The sequence below is a fragment of the Nomascus leucogenys genome, chromosome 18 (assembly GCF_006542625.1).
Source record: "Nomascus leucogenys isolate Asia chromosome 18, Asia_NLE_v1, whole genome shotgun sequence".
Lineage (NCBI taxonomy): Eukaryota > Metazoa > Chordata > Mammalia > Primates > Hylobatidae > Nomascus > Nomascus leucogenys.
Genome location: NC_044398.1, coordinates 102774699 through 102800420, shown reverse-complemented (window position 1 = coordinate 102800420; position 25722 = coordinate 102774699). Strand labels below are relative to the sequence as shown.

The window sequence follows — 25722 nt, the reverse complement described above, 5'->3', positions numbered from 1 at the left end:
GCTCAGAAGTTACTCCCAGCACCGAGCTCACTCCACATGGCTGTCCCCTGTCCTCCCCTGCGGACTTCTGTTTGAATATATTTTATTTATTTTTTTCTAGTTAGTCTGTGCTTATCCATGAACATATTTTATTAATAATAATTAGGTAGTGTTTGAATGTTTACTGTGTATCAGATGATCTTATAAGTACTTTATATGCATTTTTTTTTTTTTTTTTTTTTTTTTTTTTTTTTTTTTTGAGACGGAGTCTTGCTCTGTCGCCCAGGAGGGACTGCAGTGGCGCTATCTTGGCTCACTGCCAGCTCCGCCTCCCGGGTTCACGCCATTCTCCTACCTCAGCCTCCCGAGTAGCTGGGACTACAGGCACCCGCTACTGCGCCCGGCTAATTTTTTTTGTATTTTTAGTAGAGAGGGGGTTTCACCATGTTAGCCAGGATGGTCTCGATCTCCTGACCTTGTGATCCGCCTGCCTCGGCCTCCCAAAGTGCTGGTATTACAGGCGTGAGCCACCACGCCCGTCTGCATTTAGTTATTTAATCCTTAGACCAGGCTTCTAAAGTAGATATTGTTTCTTTTACAGATAAGGAAACTGAGGCACAGTTCAGTCGAAGCACATGTCCTGGTCACACAGCTAGGGAGGTGCAAGGCTGCCCACCCAGAGCCCATCTTCACTCCGGGTACTTTGAATTTTGGGTCTGTGGCCCTCCAGGGAGTCCATGTGTGCGCACCTGGGTCACGTTTTCCATCTGTGCGTGAGGCTGGTGGAAGGTGGCTCAGATGTGCTCAGAGGCTGAGTAGGTGGCGCTTAGTTAACATGCTGGGTGTGGGTTTCAGCGTCCTCAGCCCAGGCCCGGCACTGCCCTGGAGCTCATTCAGCATTTCCTGGGTTAGGCAGGCAGGAAGCACCGGCGTGTTCAGGATGAAAATAGTTCCTGCCTGCTGGCTCTACACAGCTAATTCGCCTTTCCATATTAATTAGAGACCTTCTTAAGTATGATCTGTTAAGACTGACACCCTAAACATTTATTTAGCTTTTATTTCCTGGGCTGATTGCCCATAGTTACAGCTGCAGCCAGCTCCCCAAGAAGCTGACGCCAGCAGACCCCTCTGTGCTGCAGCTTTGTGCCGTGGGACTGCTGGCCTCACCGACCTCTTGCTTTATCAACACAGTGACCAGGAGTTAAACTTTGGGATGTGCCCGTGATGTTGGACCACAAGGACTTAGAAGCCGAAATCCACCCCTTGAAAAATGAAGAAAGAAAATCGCAGGAAAATCTGGGAAATCCATCAAAAAATGAGGATAACGTGAAAAGCGCGCCTCCACAGTCCCGGCTTTCCCGGTGCCGAGCGGCGGCGTTTTTTCTTTCACTGTTTCTCTGCCTTTTTGTGGTGTTCGTCGTCTCATTCGTCATCCCGTGTCCAGACCGGCCAGCGTCACAGCGAATGTGGAGGGTCGACTACAGTGCCGCTGGTAAGCCTCGGCTTCCCCGCCCAGTGGTGTCCAAAGCAGCTCTTCCCAGGGGATGGGGCGGAGGGGGCAGAACTGTGTCTGTGAGTCTAGAAGTGGCCTTTAAACAGTGAATCAATCCCAAGTGGCTGCCAGTTCTACGTCCAAGGTTTTCCTGGAGTTTTAGGGAGCGATAGAGCAGCCTTTTTATTTTTGAGATGGAGTTTTGCTCTTGTTGCCCAGGCTGGAGTGCAATGGCACAATCTCAGCTCACCGCAACCTCTACCTCCGGAGTTCAGGCGATTCTCCTGCCTTAGCCTCCCAAGTAGCCGGGATTACAGGCGTGCAGCACCACGCCCAGCTAATTTTGTATTTTCAGTAGAGATAGGGTTTCTCCATGTTGGTCAGGCTGGTCTTGAACTCCTGACCTCAGGTGATCTGCCCACTTCGGCTTCCCAAAGTGCTGGGATTACAGGCATGAGCCACCACATCCGGCCTCAGTTCTCCCCTTTTTTTTTTTTTTTTTTTTTTTTTTTGAGAGGGAGTCTCAGAGTCTCGCTCTGTCGCCCAGGCTGGAGTGCAGTGGCACGATCTCGGCTCACTGCAAGCTCCGCCTCCTGGGTTCACGCCATTCTCCTGCCTCAGCCTCCTGAGTAGCTGGGACTACAGGCGCCCACGACCACGCCCAGCTAATTTTTTCTATTTTTGGTAGAGACGGGGTTTCACCGTGTTAGCCAGGATGGTCTCGATCTCCTGACCTCATGATCTGCCTGCCTCGGCCTCCCAAAGTGCTGGGATTACAGGCGTGAGCCACCCCACCCAGCCAGTTCTCCCTTTTTTTAGGAAGGATGAGTCGGGTAAATAAACAAAAGTAGCCTATTTGGGTAGTTTTCTAAATTAAAAAATTTAATGAAACAGACCTTCTGGGTGAAAGATACAGAGAAGGCTGTCATAAAATGTAAAAAACATGTACCAGCTTGTATGGTCCAGTCTTGCTAGGGTGACCCAACTCACATCCTGGTTAGTGAAAGGAAAGTACCCACTCATTCCTGTCTCCTGACCTTGCCATTCTGGAGTCTTGGCTGTTAGACGAAAAGCAATGGAATCAGCCTTAGTCAGGACATTGTGCTTCTAGAAGAACAGCAGCTGCAGTCACCCACGTCAGTGGGCGTGAGCACTGACAGCCGCAGTGCTTCCTGGCAGAGAATTCAGGGCTTCTCCAGTGCCCTCAATAGGGTTTCTTGTTGAAACCTCACTTAGGGTCAGTTTGTGTTCAAAAAAAATTTTTTTTTTTTGAGATGGAGTCTTGCTCTGTCGCCCAGGCTGGAGTGCAGTGGCGCAGTCTTGGCTCACTGCAAGCTCTGCCTCTTGGGTTCATGCCATTCTGCTGCCTCAGCCTCCCTAGTAGCTGGGATTACAGACGTCTGCCACCACACCCGTCTACTTTTTTGTATTTTTTAGTAGAGATGGGGTTTCACCATGTTAGCCAGGATGGTCTCCATCTCCTGACCTCGTGATCCACCTGCCTCGGCCTCCCAAAGCGCTGAGATTACAGGCATGAGGCACGCTGTTTGGCCATTTTTTTTCTTTTTTATTTTTTCTGAGACGGAGTTTCGCCCTTATTGCCCAGGCTGGAGTGCAGTGGCATGATCTTGGCTCACTGCAACCTCCACTTCCCGGATTCAAGCCATTCTACTGCCTCAGCCTCCCTAGTAGCTGGGATTACAGGCATGTGCCACCATGCCTGGCTAATTTTGTATTTTTAGTAGAGACGGGGTTTCTCCATGTTGGTCAGACTGGTCTCAAACTCCCTACCTCAGGGGATCCTCCTGCGTCAGCCTCCCAGAGTGCCGGGATTATAGGCGTGAGCCAACAGGCCCAGCCCAATTTTTGTATTCTTTTTAATTTTTTTTAATTTCTATTTTAATTTAATTTTTTTTTTCTTTGAGAAGGAATCTCTCTCTGTCGCCCAGGCTGAAGAGCAGTGGCGCGATCTCGGCTCACTGCAAGCTCCACCTCCCGGGTTCACGCCATTCTCCTGCCTCAGCCTCCCAAGTAGCTGGGACTACAGGCACCCGCTGCCACGCCCAGATAATTTTTTGTATTTTTGGTAGAGATGGGGTTTCACCATGTTAGCCAGGATGGTCTTGATCTCCTGACCTCCTGATCTGCCCGCCTCGGCCTCCCAAAGTGCTGGGATTACAGGCATGAGCCACCACGCCTGGCCAATTTTTGTATTCTTAGTAGAGATGGGGTTTTACCATGTTGGCCAGGCTGTTCTTGAACTCTGTTTTTTGTTTGTTTGTTTTTTTTCTAAAGAGACGATGTCTTGCTCTGTCGCCCAGGCTGGAGTGCAGTGGCGCGAGCTCGGCTCACTGCAGGCTCTGCCTCCGGGGTTCAAACGATTATCGTCCCTCAGCCTCCCGAGTAGCTGGGATTACAGGTACATGCCACCACACCCAGCTAATTTTTTGTATTTTTAGTAGACACAGGGTTTCACACGTTGGCCAGGATGGTCTCAATCTCCTGACTTGGTTATCCGCCCGCCTTGGCCTCCCAAAGTGCTGGGATTATGAGCCACTGCACCTGGCTGGTCTTGAACTCTTGGCCTTGTGATCCACCCACCTTGACGTCCCAACGTGCTGGGATTACAGGTGTGAGCCACAGCACCTGGCCCTAATTTTGTATTTTTCGTAAAGATGGGGTTTTACCATGTTAGCCAGGCTGCTCTTGAACTCCTGATTTTTTTTTTTTTTTTTTTTTTTGAGACGGAGTCTCGCTGTGTCACCCAGGTTGGAGTGCAGTGGTACGATCTCGGCTCACTGCAAGCTCCGCCTCCCGGGTTCCCGCCATTCTCCTGCCTCAGCCTCTCTGAGTAGCTGGGACTACAGGTGCCCGCCACCACGCCCGGCTAATTTTTTGTATTTTTAGTAGAGACGGGGTTTCACCGTGGTGTCGACCTCCTGACCTCGTGATCCGCCCGCCTCGGCCTCCCAAAGTGCTGGGATTACAAGCGTGAGCCACCGGGCCCGGCCTTGAACTCCTGATTTTAAGTGGTCCTCCTCCCTGAGCCTCCCAACCTGCTGGGATTACAGGCATAAGTCACGACACCTGGCCCAATTCAGTGATTTGTAGTCAATTTGTAGAGTTATGTAGCTGTCTGTACAATTCCATTTTAGAATATTTCCATCATCCCTAAAAGATTCCTCGGCTGGGCGCGGTGTATCACGCTTGTAATCCCAGCACTTTGGGAGGCCGAGGCAGACGGATCACGAGGTCAGGAGATCGAGACCACGGTGAAACCCCGTCTCTACTAAAAATACAAAAAATTAGCCGGGCGTGGTCGCGGGCGCCTGTAGTCCCAGCTACTCGGAGAGGCTGAAGCAGGAGAATGGCGGGAACCCGGGAGGCGGAGCTTGCAGTGAGCTGAGATCGCGCCACTGCACTCCAGCCTGGGGGACAGAGCAAGACTCCATCTCAAAAAAAAAAAAAAAAAAAAGATTCCTCAAGAGGCTGGGCACAGACCCCATCTCTACAAAAAATACAAAAATCAGCCAGGCGTGGTGGCATGCAGCTGTGGTCCCAGCTACTTGGGAGGCTGAGGTAGGAGTATCACTTACACCTGGAAGGTTGAGGCTGCAGTGAGCTGTGATGGCACCACTGCACTCCAGCCTGGGTGACAGAGGGAGACCCTGTCTCAAAAAAAGAAAAGTCCTCATTACCTTTGCCATCACTCCCTGTTCCCTCCTCTCCTAGCCCTGGGCAGCCTAGTCTCCTGTCTGCAAAGATTAGTCTTTTTTTTTTTTTAGACGGAGTTTTGCTCTTGTTGCCCAGGCTGGAGTGCAACGGCACGATCTCGGCTCGATCTCGGCTCATCGCAACCTCCCCCTCCCAGGTTCAAGTGATTCTCCTGCCCCAGCCTCCCAAGTAGCTGGAATTGCAGGCGTGCACCACCACGCCCAGCTAATTTTGTATTTTTAGTAGAGATGGGGTCCCTCCATGTTGGTCAGGCTGGTCTCAAATTCCCGACCTTAGGTGATCCGCCTGCCTCAGCCTCCCAAAGTGCTGGGATTACAGGCGTGAGCCACCACGCTCGGTCGTAACTTTTGTATTTTTAGTAGAGGCGTGGTTTCACCATGTCGGCCAGGCTGATCTCAAACTCCTGACCTCAAGTGATCCGCCTACCTCGGCCTCCCAACGTGCTGGGATTGCCAGTGTGAGCCACTGCACCAGCCTGTTCCCTCTCTTGATAGTGCCCTTTGGTGCATAAAAGCTTTCAGTTTCAATGAAGCCCATTTTTCTTTCCTGTGCTTTTTTTTTTTTTTTTTTGGAGACAGTCTTGCTCTGTCATCCAGGCTGGAGAGTGCAGTGGCGTGATCTCAGCTCACTGCAACCTCCACCTCCCGGGTTCAAGCGATTCTCCTGCCTCAGCCTCCCAAGTAGCTGGGATTACAGGTGCCTGCCACCACGCCTGGCTGATTTATGTATTTTTAGTAGAGACAGGGTTTCGCCATATTGGTCAGGCTGGTCTCAAACTCCTGACCTCAGGTGATCCACCCGCCTTAGCCTCCCATAGTGCTGGGATTACAGGCGTGAGCCACCACACCTGGCCTTGTGTGTTTTGGATCAAAGAAACCACCAGATCCCTTGTCATGAAGATTTTTCCCTGTTTTTTTTTCTAAGAGTTTTATAATTTTAGCTCTTACGTTTAGGTCTTTGATTCATTTTGAGTTCATTTTTGTGCATGACATAAAGATTCAACTTCATGCTGGGCGCAGTGGCTGACACCTGTATTTCCAGCAGTTTCAGAGGCTGAGACAGGAGGATCACTTGAGGCCTGGAGTTCAAGGCCAGCCTGGACAACGTAGCCAGACCCTGACTCTAAAAAAAGGAGGGGCGGGGTTCAACTTTATTCTTTTTTTTTTTTTTTTTTGAGGTGGAGTCTCGCTCTGTTGCCCAGGCTGGAGTGCAGTGGCTCAATCTCAGCTGACTGCAGCCTCCACCTCCTGGGTTCAAGTGATTCTCCTGCCTCAGCCTCCCAAGTAGCTGGAACTATAGGCGCCCGCCACCACGCCTGGCTAATTTCTGTATTTTTAGTAGAGAAAGGGGTTTCACCATATTAGCCAGGCTTGTCTCAAGACTCCTGACCTTGTGATCCACCTGCCTCGGCCTCCTAAAGTGCTAGGATTATAGGTGTGAGCCACCTCTCCCGGCCTATTTTTTTGTTTTTGTTTTGTTTTTTGAGATGGACTCTCGCTCTGTCAGCCAGGCTGGAGTGCAGTGGTGCAGTCTCGTTCACTACAACCTCTGCCTCCTGGGTTCAAACGATTCTTCTGCCTCCGCCTCCCGAGTAGCTGGGATTACAGGCGCGCACCACCACACCCAGCTAATTTTTTGTATTTTTAGTAGAGACAGGGTTTCAAACATTGGCCAGGATGGTCTCAATCTCCTGACCTCGTTATCTGCCCTCCTCGGCCTCCCAAAGTGCTGGGATTACAGGCGTGAGCCACCTCGCCCGGCCGACTTCACTCTTTTGGTGTTTGATTTTAGGGCATAAAGTTTCTCACTTGAGTCCTTGAATGAAAGGAAGTGTAAACCCTGACGAGTATGGAGTGTGGACTGTCTAGATGCCCCCTGGTCTAGGGAGGGATTTATCCCTGAACAGAATGTGCCAGAACATCCATTCTTAATGCCCAGATGTCCTGCTTCTTCCTTTCTGAAGGTTAACACTGGGCATTGTTGTCCACCCCCTTGTGTTCAGGAAGGAAATGACTCATCCTAGTGAGGAAGAAGCCACCGTCCTCGCTGGGTGCCCTCACAGTGGCGGGTTCCATGGAGCAGAGAAGTAGGTCGTGGTGGGCCTGATCGTTCCTGGAAACCAGGCATATGGCCCGTGGTTTTCTCTTTCAGTTATCTATGACTTTCTGGCTATGGATGATATAAACGGGGACAGGATCCAGGATGTTCTTTTTCTTTATAAAAACACCAACAGCAGCAACAATTTCAGCCGATCCTGTGTGGACGAAGGTAATTGCATTTTATATGAAAAAGGAGGAGCTCCCTGTAGAAGGAATCGTCATTTTGGGTCACCCTCTCGCTTTCAGTGTTTGGGGGAAGCAGGTGGTGGTGTTTCTGGAACCCATCTTGTCATCCTTCTTGACAGGACCAGAAAGAGGCATGGAAGCCCAGTCCCAGCACCGCCCTGGCCACTGAGCCCCTATGGGGTCAGCATTAGAGCCCTGGGAGCCTGCAAGATAAAGGAGATCCACCTGGGAGGGAGGGGCTGTGGCCTAGGAGAGGTGTGAGGAAGACAGACCTGGAAGAGCACATGCTGGGGCTGGCCAGCCTGCCTGCCCGGATGCTGTAACAGTGAGGTGTTGGTGTCTCTCCCTACAGGCTTTTCCTCTCCCTGCACCTTTGCAGCTGCTGTGTCGGGGGCCAACGGCAGCACGCTCTGGGAGAGACCTGTGGCCCAAGATGTGGCCCTCGTGGAGTGTGCTGTGCCCCAGCCAAGAGGCAGTGAGGCACCTTCTGCCTGCATCCTTGTGGGCAGACCCGGTTCTTTCATTGCAGTCGACGTGTTCACAGGTAGGCCAGCCAGGCAGTGGGGTTCTCACTGAGGGCCTCTCACCTGAGCCGCCTCACCCTGAGGGCCAATGCCAGGAGGCCCCGACGAGGCTCAGCCCTGTGATCTTGAGGGTGGCTGGATGCGAAGGAAGGTTATGGGGAGAACCTCTAAGTGAGGCTGCAAGCGTGTGGAAGGCACGCGCCTCGGCTGCCTTCAGCTGCACTGTGTCTGTTACCTCCCGTTACACCTTGCTGGTGGGCTGTAACACACAGGGGCAGTCCGAAGTCACCTGCTGTGGGGTAGCAGAGAGGAGGAGCGGCTTGGCCGCTGGCTGCTCTTGGGGTGTCAGTGGTGGCAGTGCCCAGGGCGAGCCCAGAACATGAACCTGCATTCATCCCGTCGGGGAGATCGGGGCCTGTCAGTGCCCCTAAGCCTGAGGGTGCAGGCGAGCCGCAGCGGAGCTGGCCTCGTGGAAGCACGAGGGAAAGAATTCGTGGTGCGGGGGGCCGTGTGTGTGCGGGCTCCTTGCACCTCATCACGGTCTGGAAGAATTCTGTGCCTAGATTTGGTGAATATTCACATTTCCCTTACAAGTTGTCATTTTAAGGATATGGAGGAGAATAAAGAGCAGGCTGAAAGTATTTTAAGAATCAAGGAATCTGTCTTTAAAAAAAGGTTTGGATGAGATTGTATGTGCGTAAGGAGTTGCATTGGGACCTGTGGTCAGTAGATCGCCTCCGAGCGCACACCTCCATTCTTGCCTTCTATGTGGAGGGCAGAGGAAGGGGCCACTCAGCCGGGGCCTGCATGGCACCAAGGGCACGCCTGCAACCCCAGCAGGAGGCAGGGGTTTCCAGAGATGGGTGAGGTCAGGCTTCATCCACTTGGGCGGGAGGGTCGGCATTAGCCCTAGATGTTCTAGGACACGCAGATAGGAGAAAAGGAAGGGGGAACTCTGCGGTTCCCAGGAATGAGGCTGTCAGCGTTTGGCGTATCGCCACCGAGTCTCCATACACGGGCAGGACGTGTGTCCACCACCTCCGCGTGCTGCTCCTTTACAAGCACAGCAGGGCCGCCCTCCCCTCCTGTTGGCATCTCTGCTCTGAGTGTGCAGTGAGCCATGGGGTCACGAGGGTGACGCCTCAACAGGAGCCTGCCTGTCACAGGCCGTGCAGTTGCCCGGCTGCTGTTGAAGGGGACTCAGGGCCACGTTCCGTGACCGTGTGCTTGATTTTAGGGGAAACCCTATGGAACCACAGCAGCAGCTTCAGCAGGAATGCGTCCGTCCTGAGCCCTCTGCTGCAGGTGCCTGATGTGGACGGCGATGGGGCCCCAGACCTGCTGGTTCTCACCCAGGAGCAGGAGGAGGTACAGCCCAGCCCGGCTTTCCTCCCAAGTCACCAAGGCCACCTGCCCAAGGCCCTGCTCTGCCTCCCCATCTGCTGCCACTTCCCAGACAGGATTTGGGTCTGACCACTTGTCGGGGACTCACCCAGAGCCCCACGTTCCCAACTCCCATAGACCCAGCATACTCAGGGGACTCCACCTCTACCAGGAAGCTTTGGGGCCTCCCCAAGAACGGTGGAGTACACACTTCCCATCTGTGCTGTTGCAGTGTTGGGGGTGAAGCTCTGAGGGCTGGGAGCACCTGCGAGGCACTGGGGCTGCCCTGCCTGCCTCGTGCCCCGTGCAGTGTGGAGGCACTGACCATCGTGTCAGACTCTCTGATGTCAGCGCCTCTTTCCTCAAAACCAAGAGCCTGTGGGCCCCTAACCCTTCCACATCTCCCGCTGTAGAGTGCCCTGCCCCTGCGCTCAGGTCCCTCCCTTCCTGGGCCTGTGTCATTGCAGGTGGTCCCTCTCTTCCTGTGTCATCCTGTGTCCTTGCAGGTTAGTGGCCACCTCTACTCCAGCAGCACCGGGCACCAGATTGGCCTCAGAGGCAGCCTCGGTGTGGACGGGGAAAGTGGCTTCCTCCTTCACGTCACCAGGACGGGTGCCCACTACATCCTCTTTCCCTGCGGTATGTTGTTTCTGCCATATCCCTGGCCGGCCTCACTCACGGAGCATGACTACCCTGCAGCTCCTCAGGTCCTGCTTCAGCTCTCGAGGTGCTGGAGTCAGGAAGCCCAGGGACCTGGCTCCATGTGGCACGGCATGCTCCTGGTCCGGGTTCACAGCGTGACCCTGGTGACCTCGCGCCCTTCTGTGTTTTGAATAGCAAGCTCCCTCTGCGGCTGCTCTGTGAAGGGTCTCTACGAGAAGGTGACCGGGAGCGGCGGCCCGTTCAAGAGTGACCCGCACTGGGAGAGCATGCTCAATGCCACCACCCGCAGGGTGCTTTCCCACAGGTGGGTCTGGGCCGCGGCCTTTCTCCACGCAGAGCGCCCACCCCGTGGCTCAGCTCCCCCCAACCCAGTGTTCGGACAATCTGTGTGGAGCCCAGAGCAGCCCCACAGGCAGGGAGGTGCTGGGGGTACCGCAAGGTCACCCTGGGCTCAGATGTGAGAAATGGTCAAATAAAAGCCGAGTAAAGAGAAGAAAGGTTCCCGACGCTGTGCCTGTCTCCACAGAAAGTGGGGGCTTTCTTCTCTTTTCTGTTTTGTTTTGTTTTTTTAAGACAGAGTCCTGCCCTGTGCCCCAGGCTGGAGGGCAGTGGTGCGATCTCGGTTCACTGCAACCTCCACCTCCCGGGTTCAAGTGATTCTCCTGCCCCAGCCTCCTGAGTAGCTGGGATTACAGGCACGCGCCTCCACGGCCAGCTAATTTTTGCATTTTTAGTAGAGATGGGGTTTCACCATGTTGGTCAGGCTGGTCTCGAACTTCTGACTTCATGATCCGCCCGCCTCAGCCTCCCAAAGTGCTGGAATTACAGGCGTGAGCCACTGTGCCCAGCTCTTCTCTTTTCAAGCTGTAGAACTGAGAAACGGGTTATGGGGGCCTGAGAGGAGCCCCCTGAGATGGGCGGTGCCAGGGCCTCCACTGGGTGTCTGAGGCTGCCCCGGGACCCGGTGCCCGTTTCTCCCACTTTCCTGTCTAGCTCTGGAGCAGTGCGCTACCTGATGCATGTCCCAGGGAACGCCGGTGCAGATGTGCTCCTTGTGGGCTCAGAGGCCTTCGTGCTGCTGGACGGGCAGGAGCTGACGCCTCGCTGGACACCCAAGGCAGCCCATGTCCTAAGGTACGGGGTCTCCCCAAGGACTGCGCAGGTGCTGCACCCCTTCCCAGCACCCCGGGCACGTCCCGTTGGCTGGCGAGGAGACAGCGCTGGGGGTGGGGCCGGAGGCTGTGTGCTGCTGCCAGGGCCTCTTGCCTGTCTTTGGTACTGCCCCTTGCCCCAGACGTCAGCTCCATGTCCTGGGCCCTGGTCCAGATGTGGCCACGGGAGGCTGAGGGGCGGACCTGTTCCTGGGTGCTTCCTTCATCTCAGTCTCCTCACTGAGACCCCTCGTGAGCGCTTCCTCCATATTGTTCCAGAAAACCCATCTTCGGCCACTACAAACCAGACACCTTGGCTGTAGTCGTTGAAAACGGAACTGGCACCGACAGACAGGTTCGCTGTTCTTCCTTCGGAGGTGGCACCTTTGTTCTTAGCTGAGGAGAGACTGGTCTAAGCAGACAGGCTTAGGAGCTGCTGCCCTCAGAGCTGCTGAGAAGGTTCTGCCTCCCTCAGAGCATCTGCCTCCAGGGCTGGCGTGGCTGAGGGCACGTGTACCTGTGCAAGCCTCGAGGTTTTCCCGGTAGCCCCCACGTTGGCCCCCACAGTGTCCCCTCCCCCGCCAGATTCTGTTCCTGGACCTTGGCACTGGAGCCGTCCTGTGTAGCCTAGCCCTCCCGAGCCTCCCTGGGGGTCCACTGTCCGCCAGCCTGCCGACTGCAGACCACCGCTCAGCCTTCTTCTTCTGGGGCCTCCACGAGCTGGGGAGCACCAGCGAGACGGTACGGGGGCCACCCTTGGAGCAGCCATGGTGGGAGCCAGGGCCAGAGACCCAGGCCTGAGCTCTACCTGGAAGTGCCCAGAAGCTCATCGGTGCCTGGGCAACCTCAAATAAGTTGAAGTCCAGTGACAGTCAGTCAGGATAAGGTGGTGCAAGCTGAGGGAAAGTGACCTTAGAGCAGTCCAGCGAGAAGGGGCTGATGGCCTTGGGTGAATAGGGGAGCACACAGCCATGCCCTGAAGGGAGTGGCTGCCGGCAAGGACCAGTGTCAGGACCAGGTTGGGCGGGAGGACCTGGGAGGTGGCCACAGAGCAGGGGGCTGGCGTTTGGGGGACCCAGATAGGGCTCCAGGCGGACCTAGAGCTCCAGGCATGGTCACTCTGACGGCAGTGTCCTGTGGGAGTGCTCAGTGAAGGGTGCGGGGCCCATTGCTGGTTCTCGCTCCAGGAGAGCGGGGAGGCCCGGCACAGCCTGTACATGTTCCACCCCACCCTGCCGCGCGTGCTGCTGGAGCTGGCCAACGTCTCTACCCACATCGTTGCCTTCGATGGTGAGCGCGGCCTCGGCCAGGGACCCGGGTGTTCCGCGGGGTCTGCCCTGGCTGCTCCTGAGCTGCCCTGACAGCTGTGTCCCCCACCCTGCAGCCGTCCTGTTTGAGCCAAGCCGCCACGCCGCCTACGTCCTTCTGACAGGCCCGGCAGACTCAGAGGCTCCTGGCCTGGTCTCTGTGATCAAGCACAAGGTTCGGGACCTCGTCCCAAGCAGCAGGGTGGTCCGCCTGGGCGAGGGTGGGCCAGACAGTGACCAGGCCATCAGGGACCGGTTCTCCCGGCTGCGGTACCGGAGTGAGGCATAGAGGCATGCCAGCCAGAGCCTGTGGAGAGCCTCCGCCTGCTGACACTAAACGTCCTGGGAAGTGGGCCCTTCCCTGGGTCTCTGCACTGACTCCCCGACTCCTGACCCTGGTGATGGTCGCCACTGGGCGGCAGCAGCCTTCCCAGTCCTCCATGATCACACCCACGGACGTGCACGGGTGAGGGGACACCCTGGGCCTCTCTCCCACCCAGCGTCCTCCCTGAGTCCCCACACGGCCTCACTCTGCACCCCACCAGGGTCCTGCTCACACCAGGCAGCCTTCATAGTGGTCTCCCTGGGCCACCTTGGGCAGAGCTGGGTCGTGCAGCACCCCATCCTTACCCGGTGCCCTCTCCTTGCCAGCTTCTCCCCAGGCCAGAGCGGCCAGCGCGTAGAAAGAACCAGGGTGTCCCCAGGACAGGCCGTCCCCCACCCCATCCTGTAGAAGTCCATTCCCCTTTTCCCTCCTGTGCTCTGCCCCCCAGGGAGTCATGGAGCTCAGGGCACTAGGCTCTGGGGCAGCCTCAGGGCCTCAACGGGAACCTGAGACAGCTCCAGCTTTGCAGCCCTTCCCGGAGCCACAGGGGGATCCTCTAGCATGGGGCGTGTGACTGGGTTCCTTTGACCAGTCCTGTGAGGAAGCCTGGAGCAAGGGTCTCTCCCAGCAGGATGGGTGGGTCCTGCTCTGGAGCTGAGCCCGTGGCCGCTCACAGGTGTCCTTAGTGGTGTTGCAGCTGTGTACTGGCTGCATGTGCTGTGACTATCCCGAGGAACTGCCTATGGAATGCGTGTTTGGGTCAGTCTGTGCCCTCTCAGTAGACACTGGAGCTGCTCTATCCCTGAAGAGGCCCCGTGCCCCAGGCATGGCAAGCACCTGCCTCTGCCCTTCCGGTGCTCACATGCCCCCGCCGTGTCACCCGATGCAGGACTCACCTCTGTGCCTTGCTGCTCCTGAGGCCCTAGGGCAGCCATGGTGCTCTGTGCTGCTCAGGCCACCCAGGCCACAGAGCCTGAGCTTCGTAGCCAAAGCAGCCTGATGACCCACCCACCAAGGAAGAAAGCAGAATAAACATTTTTGCACTGCCTGAAAAACCCCCGTGGTCAGGCGTGAGCCTAGCGTGTGTGCGTCTGCCTGTCTCTGTGCTCCCTAAGGAAAATGGATTTGTTCCTGGAGGAGTGACCAGGAATTTGCTGGCCAGCCTGGGTCAGGGTGGGGAGGGCTGCTGAGGCTAGCACCCTCACCCAGACCCGCTCGGTCAGAAACTGGGCACCCAGCAATCTTGACAGCCTCAGGGGGTCTCCAGTTTGAGGACCCCTGCCCAATAAGCCGGGCACCCTGGCCACGTGCAAGTGGTGTGCTCCCACCTGGAACAGACGGTGGCCTCGGCACCCTGTGACGTCTGAGGGCAGCGTGAAGGGATGATGGTGAGGCGGGGGTGAGCTCTGGTGACCCTGCAGGCAAGAGGAGCCCAGGCAGGGGCTTCCCAGAGATGCAGCTTTGGGTGTGGCAGCAGTGAGGGGCAGGCAGGTGCTTTAGAGAACCCTGCAGGAGTGTCTCACGAGCACGTATGCAAGTATGAAAAGGCCTGCTTCCTGGCCGCACAGGTATAACCTTGTTCCTGGTGCTCCTTCCAAGGTGTGGGAAGGGACAGGGAGAATGAGGTTGAACAGGTGGGTGCTCTCGTGCCAGGAAGCAGTTCTCTTGTCCCTGAGAAAAGTAACCCTGCCCAGAAGGCCTTGAGTATGAAAGGGCCATAGGGCTCTGGGGACACGTCCTATAAGTGAGAACCGCCAGACGGGCAGGGTGGGGGCTGGAGGGAGAGGGGAAGGTTCACTGGGGTTGCAAGAGCTGCCCCTTGACAGCGTGGGAGGGAGTGCAGGGGGTCACCAAAGGGAGGGGACACCCTGCAGGTCACAGGAGCAGCTGTGCCCTTGGCCACAGGGGTGGGCGGGGCCGTCAGCCCCACCTTGAGAAGCCAGAGTTGAGGGGCTGGGCCAAGGAGTGCCGTTGCTGGTGGGCAGAGGTTTCCCTCCCTGCAGGAACAGCCTGCACCCCTGGACTGTGAAGAAGGGATTCTTGCCCTGTGGTCACTGCAGGCCCTAGGGTCTGGGTCATGCCATGCCATACACTCGGCAGCTCTGCGGCCTTAGGGCAGGCTGGGGACAACTGCCCCTGCCCACAGGCTTCCTTAACAGTTTCCTCACTGTTCCCCCTCTGGAGGGCAGGCGTCCCCACACACTACCCTGCTCACCCTAGCCCACCAGAGCACAGTGCCCCTGGCTGTCTCCTCCCAAAGACCAAATGCCCCAAGTCTGCTGCCTGGGTCTGAGAGGGCCAAGTCCCTCCTCCACCATCAACTCCACACACCTGGGATCTGCCCCTCCCTCACCACACAATGCACACATCACATGCACAATACATTCACACATATGTACTATACATGTGCACACCTCATACATGCAGTGTGCACCACACATGCATCCTACACAACACATGCACACATGCCACATATGCATGCCTCACAGTACACCTGCACACATGCACTACACACAATTGTGCATGTGCTATGCATACACACGTATGCCTCACAGTGCTACACATGCATCATACATGACGTGCACACACCACATATGCATGCCTCACATTACACCTGCATATGTGCACTACACAATTGTGCATGTGCTATGCATACACACACGTGTGCCTCACAGTGCTACACATGCATCATACACATGACACATGCACACACACCACATATGCATGCCTCACATTACACCTGCATATGTGCACTACACAATTGTGCATGTGCTATGCATACACACAACGTGTGCCTCACAGTGCTACACATGCATCACACACTATACGTGCACACAGACCACATATGCATGCCTCACAGTACACCTGCACACGTGCACTACACACAATCACATGCTATGCATACACACCACGTGTGCCTCACAGTGCTACACATGCATCATACACATGACACATGCACACACACCACATATGCATGCCTCACAGTACACCTGCACACGTGCACTACACACAGTCACACGTGCTATGCATACACACCACACGTGTGCCTCACAGTGCTACACATGCATCATATGCACACGCACACCACACCTATGCATGTGTCACATGCACAGTCACACCACAAGCTGCACCCACAGCAGGATGGGCTCAGAGCCAGGGCCCAAGGGTCCTTTATTTGTGTGCTGGAAGCTGTTGGGAGTGACTGGATGTGAGCCAGCCCTATGGGTGGGGATGGCACCGCCCTACCGCCGAGATAGTTGAAGCTGCACCCCCAAAAGGAGCCAGCGGTACCTTCACCCAGTCCGGGGGAGTGGTGGGGCACTTGGGGGATGGGGAGCAATGCCAGCTCACGAAGGAAGGCTTGGGCAGGGAGGATCAGGGACACCTGGCAAGGATCCACCCTATGGAATCGGGGGCCTCGTCAGTGGGGTGACAACGTCAGAGTTGTCTTTAAATCTGGGGGGGAAGCCGCGGCCTCGAGGTGTAAAAGCAGGTGCTGGCGCACCTGTGGACAAATTCTGGAATGCGTTTGGCGAGGGAGGAATAGGCGCAGCTCCGGAAGGCAGTGAGCTCGAGGCAGCCTCAGCACCGCACTCTTGGGTCCTCTTCCAGGGTCACACTGGGCGACAGAGGAGAGGCTTGGATGGGGCAGAGCTCGCGCTGAGACCTGCATGTCCACATCTTGTGACGGGTGTGTGGGAAGCCACCCGTCTGTGCATCTTGCTTCTGGGTATTTGCTGGTTGATTTACTGGTTTTGGAGATGGGGATGGGCACCCGGTGCTGGACTGAAGACCAGAGAAGGTGGAGCTCCGTGCGGCCTCGGTCTCACCTCTCTTCAGGTAACAGGCGCTGCCCTGACCCAAGCTGAGCCAGTGAACCCCCTCCCTGGGAACCCACACCTGGACCCGTTCCTTCTGGGCAGGGAGGGCTTGCTGGAGGGAGGGAGGCTGTGCACCCCACAGCAAGACTGGGCCCCCTGGGCACAAGGGGACACTGGCGCTGGGTTCAGCAGCCACCAGGACCTGGGCCAAGACGGGGGTGGCTGCTGCATTCACGCAGGATGTTGAGCTGCAGGGACTAGAGTGGCAGATGGGCCAGGTCCACTAGGCCACCCCATCTCCACCCCCAGGGCCACAAGCCGCTGTGGGCTCCACAGGGGTGGGAAGGAGTGCAGGGCTGGGGCTCCAGTGCCGTGGCCTCCACGTGAACGGGAACATGCTGTGGGCGAGAAGGGGGCTGAGAACAGGCTGGCCAGCTGGTGTCCTGCACACCTCACTGCAGGGCCTCAGCAGACCCCAGGCCGCAGCCGCCAGCCACAGGGCACTGCCTAGGCTCACCGTCTCTTCGTCTCCAGTGGGATCCCAGCCTCTGCCAGGAGGCCCTTGTACGTGTCAGACTTCAGGAACCTTGGGTAGGAGTCCTACAAGAGACAGCGTCCAGCCCCTGACCCTTCTGCCTCCTCACCTCTCAGCCAGCTCCCCGCAAAGGGGCAGCCAAACATTGCTGGAGCCTCCTCCAGCCACAGAGTCTCCGGCGGCCAGGGTGCTGGAGGCAGCCCCCCCAGACCTGCCTAGACCAAGGCAGACTCAGGGAGACCTGAACTCCCGTCTGCCTGGGCCATGTCACAGCAAAAATGGCAAGAGCCCTGGTGGCCATGTGTAGAGGAATAAACCGCAGCACCTCCTCAGCCATTACCAGGAACCAGGAATGGCTCCGTGTTCCCCACAGAGTGAGGGCAGGGTTGTGGAGTCAAATAAAAAAACAAGGTAGGCCGCGTATGGTGGCTCACGCCTGTAGTCCCAGCATCTGGGGAGGCTGAGGTGGGCTGATTGCCTGAGCCCAGGAGTTCAAGACCGGCCTGGGCAACATAGTGAGATCCCATCTCCAAAAAAAAATCAAAAATTGGCTGTGTGTGATGGTGCGTGCTGGGAAGAGAGCCAGGAAGCCAGCATCAGGTGCCAGGGACGCAGCACGAGGCTCAGGGGCTGGCAGCCACACGTGGGGCCATGCGAACGTCATGAAAGAATAATGCTGGTTACAGTGAAACCCATCAAACACGGTGAGATCTGAGTCTGCAGTGCTCTTAACAACATCCAAACTTGGCCAGGCATGGTGGCTCACGCCTGTGATCCCAACACTTTGGGAGGCTGAGGCAGAGGGATCCCTTGAGTCCAGGAGTTCAAGACCAGCCTGGGCAACATGGCAAAATCCCTCTACAAAAGATTTTTTAAATTAGCTAGGTGTGGTAGCGTGGAGAGGCTGAGGCAAGAGGACCACTTGAGCCTGGGAGGTTGAGGCTGCAGTGAGCCAAAATTGAGCCCGGCCGGAAATTTTCAAATATCAACAAAAATAAAGCCTGGCTCAGTAGCTCATGCCTGTAATCCCAGCACTTTGAGGGGCTGAGGCAGGCGGATCACCTGAGGCAGGAGTTGGAAACCAGCCTGGCCAACATGGTGAAACCCCATCTCTACTAAAAATACAAAAATTAGGTGGGCATGGTGGTGTGCACCTGTAATCCCAGCTACTTGGGAGGCTGAAGCAGGAGAATTGCTTGAACCCGGGAGGCAGAGATTGTAGTGAGCCGAGATTGTGCCACTGCACTCCAGCCTGGGTGACAAGAGTGAGACGCTTTCTCAAAAAATAATAATAATAATAAATAAAAGGGCGGGGCTTCATGTCTCACAGCTGTAATCCTAGCACTTTGGGAGGCCAAGGCGGGTGGAACCCGGGAGGCAGAGGTTGCAGTGAGCCGAGATTGTGCCACTGCACTCCAGCCTGGGTGACCGAGTGAGACTTTATCTCAAAAAAAAAAAAAAAAAAAGCAAGAAAAGGCTGGGCGCAGTGGTTCATGCCTGTAATCCCAGCACTTTGGGAGGCTGAGGCGGGCAGATCATAAGGTCAGGAGATCGAGACCAGCCTGGCCAACACGGTGAAACCCCGTCTCTACTAAAAATACAAAAAATTAGCCGAGTATGGTGATGGGCGCCTGTAATTCCAGCTACTCGGGAGGCTGAGGCAGGAGAATGGCGTGAACCTGGGAGGCAGAGCTTGCAGTGAGCAGAGATCGTGCCACTGCACTCCAGCCTGGACGACAGAGTGAGACTCACCTCAAAACAAAACTTTTTAGATCGAAGCTTGACCCTTATTAGGCATGTATCTGGGCCAGGCCTTCAGCCCCTCTGAACCCGGAGTGGGTTCAGGACGGAACGCTGACAGGAGAGCGGCCAGGGCGGCCCCAACCAGGTGGGGAAGGCGCTCCCCAGGGGCAGAGTCAATGCGGGCAGTGCCTGTGCGGACAGAGCCCTTGAGGGTGGGGACATGGAGGCCTGTCTGGGATGCCCCCTCCCGCCCCTCCAGGCTGGCCCAGCACCCACCTTCTTCATGAGCATGTATATGTGTAGCTGGGCGTCATCCAGGACGTAGCGGTGGGGCTGGCGCAGCCCCTCCAGGGTCTGCTCCATGGTCCGGCTGTCAATGTTGACCCAGCGGGCAGCTCCGGGGGCCAGGAACTGCCTAGGGGTGGGGACAGCATTGGGTAGTCCTGGCTGGGTGCACCTGCCCGTTGGCCAATCGGTGCCCACCACACGGCACTTACTGGTACACGGCACCCACCAGGGTGGGGACCTGGGCCTGCGCTCCATATCGAAGCTCCTCACATGCCTCCCAGAAGCTGAGGTTTTCTCCTGGGGGGCCGGGCACCCAGTCAAGGATCCCATCCAGAGTGGCAGCCAGGGCCAGGGGGGTTCCCAGGGAGCTGATGGAAACTGAGGCGGGAGCCTCCCCACTGGGACTGGAGCAGGGGCTGGGGGTTCTCACCGCTGAACTCCTTTCCCAGAAAGTCCATGAAGTGGGCCCGCCCCACGGGGTCCTCCAGGAGCTCCCGGAAGCTGAAGCCCCATCTCTCCACACGGAGCTTTGTGGGGGCAGCCACCCTGGGGGGAGGGTGGGGCTGTTGGGGAGGGTGGGGACTGACCCTCCTGCATCCCCCCAGACTGGGAGCACAACCGCAGTCCCCCTGCCCCGCCTGGGCTCACGTGGGGGCATTCATGACCCAGTAGGCGTCGTGGTCTGAGATCCAGGGATTGCTGGGCAGGCACCCCGACACGAGGGGGTCGTGGGGTCCATGCTGGCCGCAGAAACTCAGGTACCTGGAAGGGGGTATCGGGGCTGGTGCAGGAGGGGCCTCAGGAGCCAGGGCACTCAGCAGGGGTCTCCAGCTGCCACCCTCACCCCACTCACGCCTCAAGGCAGACGGAGGACTTCACCCGGGTCCTGTCCAGCGCTCTCCTGCAGTACTCGATCTAGGGTGTGGGGCCTGTGAGTCAGGTCCCGGGCTGCGGAAGGCACCTGGCACCCTCCACTCCCAGCCCCAGGACTTACCTCCCGCTTATAGAAATCTGCACTCTTGGTCTAGAAGGGGACAGGTGGGCTGCAGTTAGACGCAGGTCCCCTGCTGGGGCCAAAATCCCCAGCTGGAGGGCACCTCCCCAGGCTGAGCCCCTGCCCCATAGACCTGGCAGAGATGGTGGCCCAGGTCCCCAGTCCCGCCCCTTGGAGCCCCTTCTTCCAATCAGGGATCTGACTTTCGAGGAGACCTCTGGGGGCCTAAGGTCTGGCGATCTGCAGAATATTCCACGGAACCCTCAGGTTCTCAAAGTTGCAACTGTGAGTAACATGTCATATTTTTTCTTTTCTTTATTATTTTTCTGAGACAGAGTTTCACTCTTGTTGCCCAGGCTGGAGTGCAGTGATGCGATCTCGGCTCACCGCAACCTCCACCTCCCAGATTCAAGCTATTCTCCTGCCTCAGCCTCTCAAGTAGCTGGGATTACAGGCATGCGCCACCACGCCCAGCTAATTTTGTATTTTTAGTGGGGACGGGGTTTCTCCATGTTGATCTGGCTGGTCTCGAACTCCTGAACTCAGGTGATCCGCCTGGGTCGGCCTCCCAAAGTGCTGGGATTAGAGACATGAGCCACCGCGCCCGGCCATGTCATATTTTCAAACGTATTTAAATTATGTTTTTAAACAACACATTCTTGAGAAATACTACAAATGGGAAGCACTGGGGAACCAGGTGTGACTCATTGAGTTCATCAGTCAGGGCCTCGCTGGGGCCAGAGCAGAGGAGGCAGACGCGCTGCGAGTCCTAGCCTGTGTCCCCACTCTCTCTGACCAGCTTTGTATGGGGAAATGTTAGGGTCGTGAACTTAAGAAGTTTTATCAGTGAGGTTCTAGGTGCATCTTTGTGATGTTGGGTCTGGATGGGACTTGGTTTGAACAAAGGGTTTTGCTGCTGCAGGGCTCAGATTCTCCCTCTGGTCTGGTCCCTCTGGTTCTGGAGGCCTCCACCTGGAGGGAGGTTGCTGGATCTGCTCAGGTCTGTCAGGCCGTAACCCTGCTTGTCACCCCTCCAATTCCCAGCAAACCCTGATACTGTTCTGGAGAAGAGCCCCCTTCCTCCCTGCCAGCCCCCTCGTCCCCACCACTCCACTTACCTGCACCCAGGGCAGCAGGTGGGAGGGGAGAGAAAGCGAGAGTTAGCAGGGGCCTGGGGAACGGGGAGTGACTGGGAGTGAGCAGGGGCTTGGGGAGGCTGCACCAAGTGCCCTCTGGGTGGACTAAATGACGGGCAGACGGGCAGTCCCATGGTGGGTCCAGCAGGGTGCAGCTGGTGTGCAGGGCGAGAGGGCGGCCAGCACGCACGCAGGGGCTCACCATGTGCACACGGCTGGCGGCACAGGATCCCCGCCCTGGACCCTGCTCCAGCACGTTGGGGGCCCCGGGCTGCGGAGGGGAGACGAGAGGAGGTGGGGATGCAGTTCCGGTGGCCTGCTGACCCCCTTTAAGGCTGAGTCTTCCTCCCAGACCCCCATGTGGAAACTGACACTCAAAGGAACTCGGAAAGAGTCCCGACCTAGCCTTCAGCTGTCTCTTCTCTGCTCACCAACTCCAAATGGCCTGTCCGCCGGGCCTCCCCACAGCCCCAGTTGCTCCCGGCCTGTGAACTTGGTCCCCACACGGCAGCCAAGGCCGCCCCCACTCTGCCTCCTCTTGAGGCAGTCTGCAGTCCCCCCAGTCTGGCATCCCTGTGACTCTCCCTTGGGCCCAGAGAGAAGCTGGCTTGTCTTGTGGTCTAGGGATGGAGACCTGGGTTCTGATTAGCAGAAACGCAACTAAGTCACAAAGTGAAAACGTCCTGCCCCCACCAGGAGCTCCAAGGCAGGCCCTTCCACAGGCTCAAAACGGTGGTCCTGAGAGCTCCTGTCAGGGAAGCACGCTGACCCCTGCGCTGGCCAGCGACCCCCACCCTCACCGCAGGTGGGCTTACCGGGGGCCTGTTCACCAGCCAGTAGGTCTGCTCCTGGCAGGCAATGACCAGCCTGTCCCCCTTCCTGCGCTGCTTGGCTGCCCTGGGAGGAGGAGGAGGCTGTTAAGGGCTTGCCCTGCACACAGCAGCCCCTCCGACCCCACCCTCAGGCCTGGACCTGGGCAGGCAGCCACACCCAGGGGTGCCCTCCACGGTCCCAGGGCCACCAGAATCTGGCCTGGGCTGGGCTTCCTGAGTAGCCTGGGTTGGGCGCCTGCAGGTGGGGCGGGGCGGGGCCTCACCGCAGCTGCTCCCTCGCCTGCATCAGCACCAGGTCCCACGCGTGGTTGATCTTCTTGTGTAGCCGGTCGTAGCACTCCTGGGGGCAGCGAGGTCTCCAGTGGGTCACCCCGGCCCCTGCCCCAGTGACACTGTGTGGGGAGTTGGGGGGTTGGGGACTGTCTTGGGTTTTGGGGCCTGGGCTGTATGTTCTGGGGTAAACTGTGAGGCCCCGGGGGCCGTGAGTGAGGCTTCGGTTCCTCCAGCTGTACCCGGCTGGGGCGGGGAGGGTGGGGGTCCCACCTTCTCATAGTCCACCAGGGTCCCCCGTTTTCGGATGTTCTTCTTGGCCAGGTAGATGGCTGGAAGGACAGGGACAGCCTGCAGAGGGACCAGCTCTACCCTGCCCCACGGCATCACCCTGAGGTCCCCAGTCCTGGGAGCTTATCTGGGGCCAGCCGTCCCCTTGCTCACCATAGTCCAGCTCTGCAGCCGGCCACAGGGTACTTGTCCAGAAGTACGGGGTCTGGTGTGGTGCAGGGAGAAGGTGTCCAGGACGCCTGCGTCTGTGCCTCCCCAGTGTCACCCCACCCTCAGACCTCCCTGGGAAGAAGCCTGGGCTGGGCAGGGGGTGTCTGAGGGTCTCCTTGCCTGCCCACCACCCAGAGACTCCACTGACCACTGGCCAGTCTCTCCACCTGGAACTGAGGTCAACTTGATCCTTGGGGCCCTGTTCAGGGACTGCCTCCCTCACTGGTCACCCTAAGCCCCCATTCATGGCGGGGTGGGGCCTGGGGGAGGGGTACAACATGGCGGGGTCTGTGCCTGGGGAGGGGTACAACTGACAGCAGGTCTGCCCGGGACCCTGATGTGGTTAGGGAGGGCAGGAATAACTGACGGCAGGTCTGCCCCAGGACCCTGACGTGGTTAGGGAGGGCAGGAATGCTGTCCTTAGGCCTCCACAGCCCCTCCCTCAGGGACTGGGCCTAAGGACCCCCAGGAAGACGGCAGAATCCTCTGCAGATACGACCCCTTGTGGGGCCCTGCTGTGGCCCCCAGGAAAACAGGCTCCGTCCCTCAGCCGGTCCTTCTCACCACATCGGTATTTGCAGTCCAAGACTTTTGGGGAGGGGACGATGGACCACCAGCCCACGGTGACATGGTGGAGTCCCACTCCAATCCCAGCAAGCTCGGTGCCCCTCCTGTCTCCCCAAGTTGGCAAGCTGGGTGGGTGGGGGTGGGGGTCCCACTGGCTCCCACCTGCGCCCCCGAGCCTGACCTGGAACCTGTAGGGCGTCTCGTCTGGCCGGAGCATGAGGCTACGGGGGTCGCGCAGCGGGTAGATGTAGCCATGCTGCACCAGGACGGCGCCCAGGTGCAGGGCCTCTGGGGAGGAGTGGGACGGTGAGCGCGGGGCCGCGGAAGCGGGCGAGGGCGGGACGAGCCGGGCCTCCTCTCCCGCATGTGCTCCCCACCCCAGCGCGCTCTGCAGGGCTCTGAGAACTGCCAGCCCCCAGGAAAACCCAGGCCTAGGCCACCAGCCCAGTGACCCCAGGGCCCAGTGGGCCGCAGGGCGCTCACCCTCCTCCGAGACGCAGAACTTCTGGGCCAACCACTGCACGACGTTGCTGCCTGCACGGGAGAGACGGAGGTGGAAGGAGGCCGAGGAGCGCACGCAGCCCCGCCCCGGCGCGCCTCACCTGTCACCGCGTGGGGAATGACGGTGACCAGCAGGCGCTGGCTCCGCATCTTCACGCCCTGGTCGGGGTCCTGCATGCTCACGACCACCCGCTCCATCTGGGCGGAGGGAGTCGTCAGGGGGTGCTCTGGCCGCCCCCGCAACCCTGATTCCCTGGCACGGCACCGGCCGGGATGCCCCAGATCCGGGAGCGCGGAGATTAACGCGCGGCGGCGGCAGATTCCAGGCCACAGCTGGCGGCGGGCACGCGGGGCGGGCCGGGGAGGGCCGGGGAGACCCCGGGAGACCCCCAAGGGGCCCCTGGCCTCGCCGCCCCGCCCGGCCTCGCAGAGCCGCCGCCCCAGGCCCGCCCCGCCCCGCGCGCCCCCGTGCCCCATGCTCTCCGGCCCCTCCCGGCCTCGGGCGCCGGGAAATCGGGGGACGGCGGGACACCCACCCGCCTCGCACCTTCCTCAGATGCGGCATCTGCGCCCCGGGGCGGCCGGGGGGCGGCGCGGGGCCGGCGGCCATGGCTGCTGGGCGAGGCCGGCGGGGATGACCGAGCGTCCCGCCCAGCCCCGCCCCGCGCCGCGCCGCGCCCGGGTTAACCCTCGGGCCGCGAGGCCAGAGTGGCCGAGGCCCCAGTTCGGGTCTAAGAGACACGGCCAGAGTCGCCCAGGCCCCAGTTAGGGTCTAAGAGTCACGGCCACGGCCCAGAGGCAAACGAGCCGGCCCCCCAAGAGCGACCCGAGTCACCCCGCCCGGGTCCCGGGACGCTGAGGCCCTCGTGGGTGGAGGCGAAGTGGGACGGGGAGGGGGTATGTGGGCCGGGACCGTGGGGGGATGTGAGGGGATGGAGCTCAGCTGCAGCAGGGGTTGGTCTCTGGGAAAAGGAGAAGGGCTCATCAGGGAGGGGAGGTTACTATGGGGAGGGTCTCAGGGAGGGCAGCGGAGGGGATGGGGGTTCAGAGAGGGAGAGGGGTTCCCTGAGTAGAGGAGACCCGTAGGGAGAGTGAACTGGGGTGGAAAACGTGGTTTAGGGCCCACTGTAACCCCGATCCTATGTGTGGGGCCCTGAGGACGTTCAGGGACCAGAGGCCTGGCTGTGGGGCCGGGGCCGGGGCCAGGGGCCTGACTGCCCGAGGCCTTGTGTCCTGCGATGCTTGTGGCCAAGGCTGCACACGTTGCTGTGACAGCGGCTGGTTTGGGGCAGGGTACATGAGAGATTGGGTGCCCACACCAGCTCTCTACATGGGCTGGATGCCGGGTGTCAGTGGAGCACGTGGCTGCTGCAGAGTGTGACCCAGCTGTCCCCATCTCCTGCTGTGGGTCCCTTATCGGGGGTCCTTCCAGGAGAGTGGCTGATGGCTCATGGCTCACTTCCCTCAGTTTCACACAGGCCTGGGTGGGCCCGCTGGGGAATGGGCAGAAACCCTGCCCAGGGCACCCTGACACTGTTGGAGAGGAGCTTTACTGCAGGGAGGACCTCAACAGACACCCACCTAGTGTCACCGACAGCCGCCTGGCTTCAGGCCCCACTCCACTCCCAGCTCTCTCCCTCCTCCAGTGGCTGTGTCTGTCCCCCAGGTGCACCCCAGCCAGGGCCAGGC

At 58.4% G+C, this 25722-nt stretch overlaps 2 protein-coding genes across 6 annotated transcripts in view; one reads left to right on the top strand and one right to left on the bottom strand.

Annotated features, from left to right (window-relative positions):
- The window catches only part of FAM234A (family with sequence similarity 234 member A), a 33889-nt gene extending 19966 nt beyond the window's left edge, over nt 1-13923 (top strand). For all 3 annotated transcript variants that reach the window (XM_003269103.4, XM_030797873.1, XM_030797874.1), the window contains 11 exons: nt 1171-1471; nt 7358-7474; nt 7844-8035; nt 9253-9383; nt 9905-10037; nt 10236-10365; nt 11055-11195; nt 11492-11567; nt 11798-11953; nt 12400-12502; nt 12597-13923. In XM_003269103.4, coding sequence (XP_003269151.1) covers nt 1204-1471; nt 7358-7474; nt 7844-8035; nt 9253-9383; nt 9905-10037; nt 10236-10365; nt 11055-11195; nt 11492-11567; nt 11798-11953; nt 12400-12502; nt 12597-12808 — 1659 coding nt within the window. In that variant the 5' untranslated portion in view covers nt 1171-1203 and the 3' untranslated portion in view covers nt 12809-13923. The remainder of the gene's footprint in view (nt 1-1170; nt 1472-7357; nt 7475-7843; nt 8036-9252; nt 9384-9904; nt 10038-10235; nt 10366-11054; nt 11196-11491; nt 11568-11797; nt 11954-12399; nt 12503-12596) is intronic.
- A 2063-nt stretch (nt 13924-15986) lies between these two features.
- RGS11 (regulator of G protein signaling 11) lies at nt 15987-24876 on the bottom strand. 3 transcript variants are annotated; one of them, XM_030797875.1, is made up of 17 exons: nt 24581-24876; nt 24135-24231; nt 24016-24066; nt 23714-23820; nt 22909-22960; nt 22738-22796; nt 22458-22534; nt 22177-22258; nt 21564-21632; nt 20226-20255; nt 20085-20146; nt 19880-19993; nt 19662-19777; nt 19441-19528; nt 19220-19358; nt 17183-17265; nt 15987-17063 (listed from the first exon to the last, which is right to left on the bottom strand). In XM_030797875.1, the coding sequence occupies exons 1-17, from the start codon at nt 24641-24643 to the stop codon at nt 16949-16951; spliced, it is 1404 nt and encodes a 467-aa protein (XP_030653735.1). In that variant the 5' UTR covers nt 24644-24876; the 3' UTR covers nt 15987-16948. The 3 variants fall into 3 exon arrangements, with proteins under 3 accessions (XP_030653735.1, XP_030653737.1, XP_030653736.1); XM_030797877.1 differs by lacking the exon at nt 24135-24231 and having other exon boundaries at nt 24581-24674; XM_030797876.1 differs by lacking the exons at nt 22738-22796; nt 22909-22960 and having other exon boundaries at nt 24581-24874.
- Nucleotides 24877-25722: the final 846 nt, after the last annotated feature.

Excerpts from the sequence above, each read along its gene's own strand:
- RGS11 (XM_030797875.1), bottom strand. The coding sequence starts at position 24,643 with ATGGCCGCCGGCCCCGCGCCGCCCCCCGGCCGCCCCGGGGCGCAGATG. Across the intron at positions 19,778-19,879 it reads TGGGTCATGAATGCCCCCAC|GGTGGCTGCCCCCACAAAGC; the intron begins GTGAGCCCAGGC and ends CCCTCCCCCCAG. Across the intron at positions 17,266-19,219 it reads TATACATGCTCATGAAGAAG|GACTCCTACCCAAGGTTCCT; the intron begins GTGGGTGCTGGG and ends TGTCTCTTGTAG.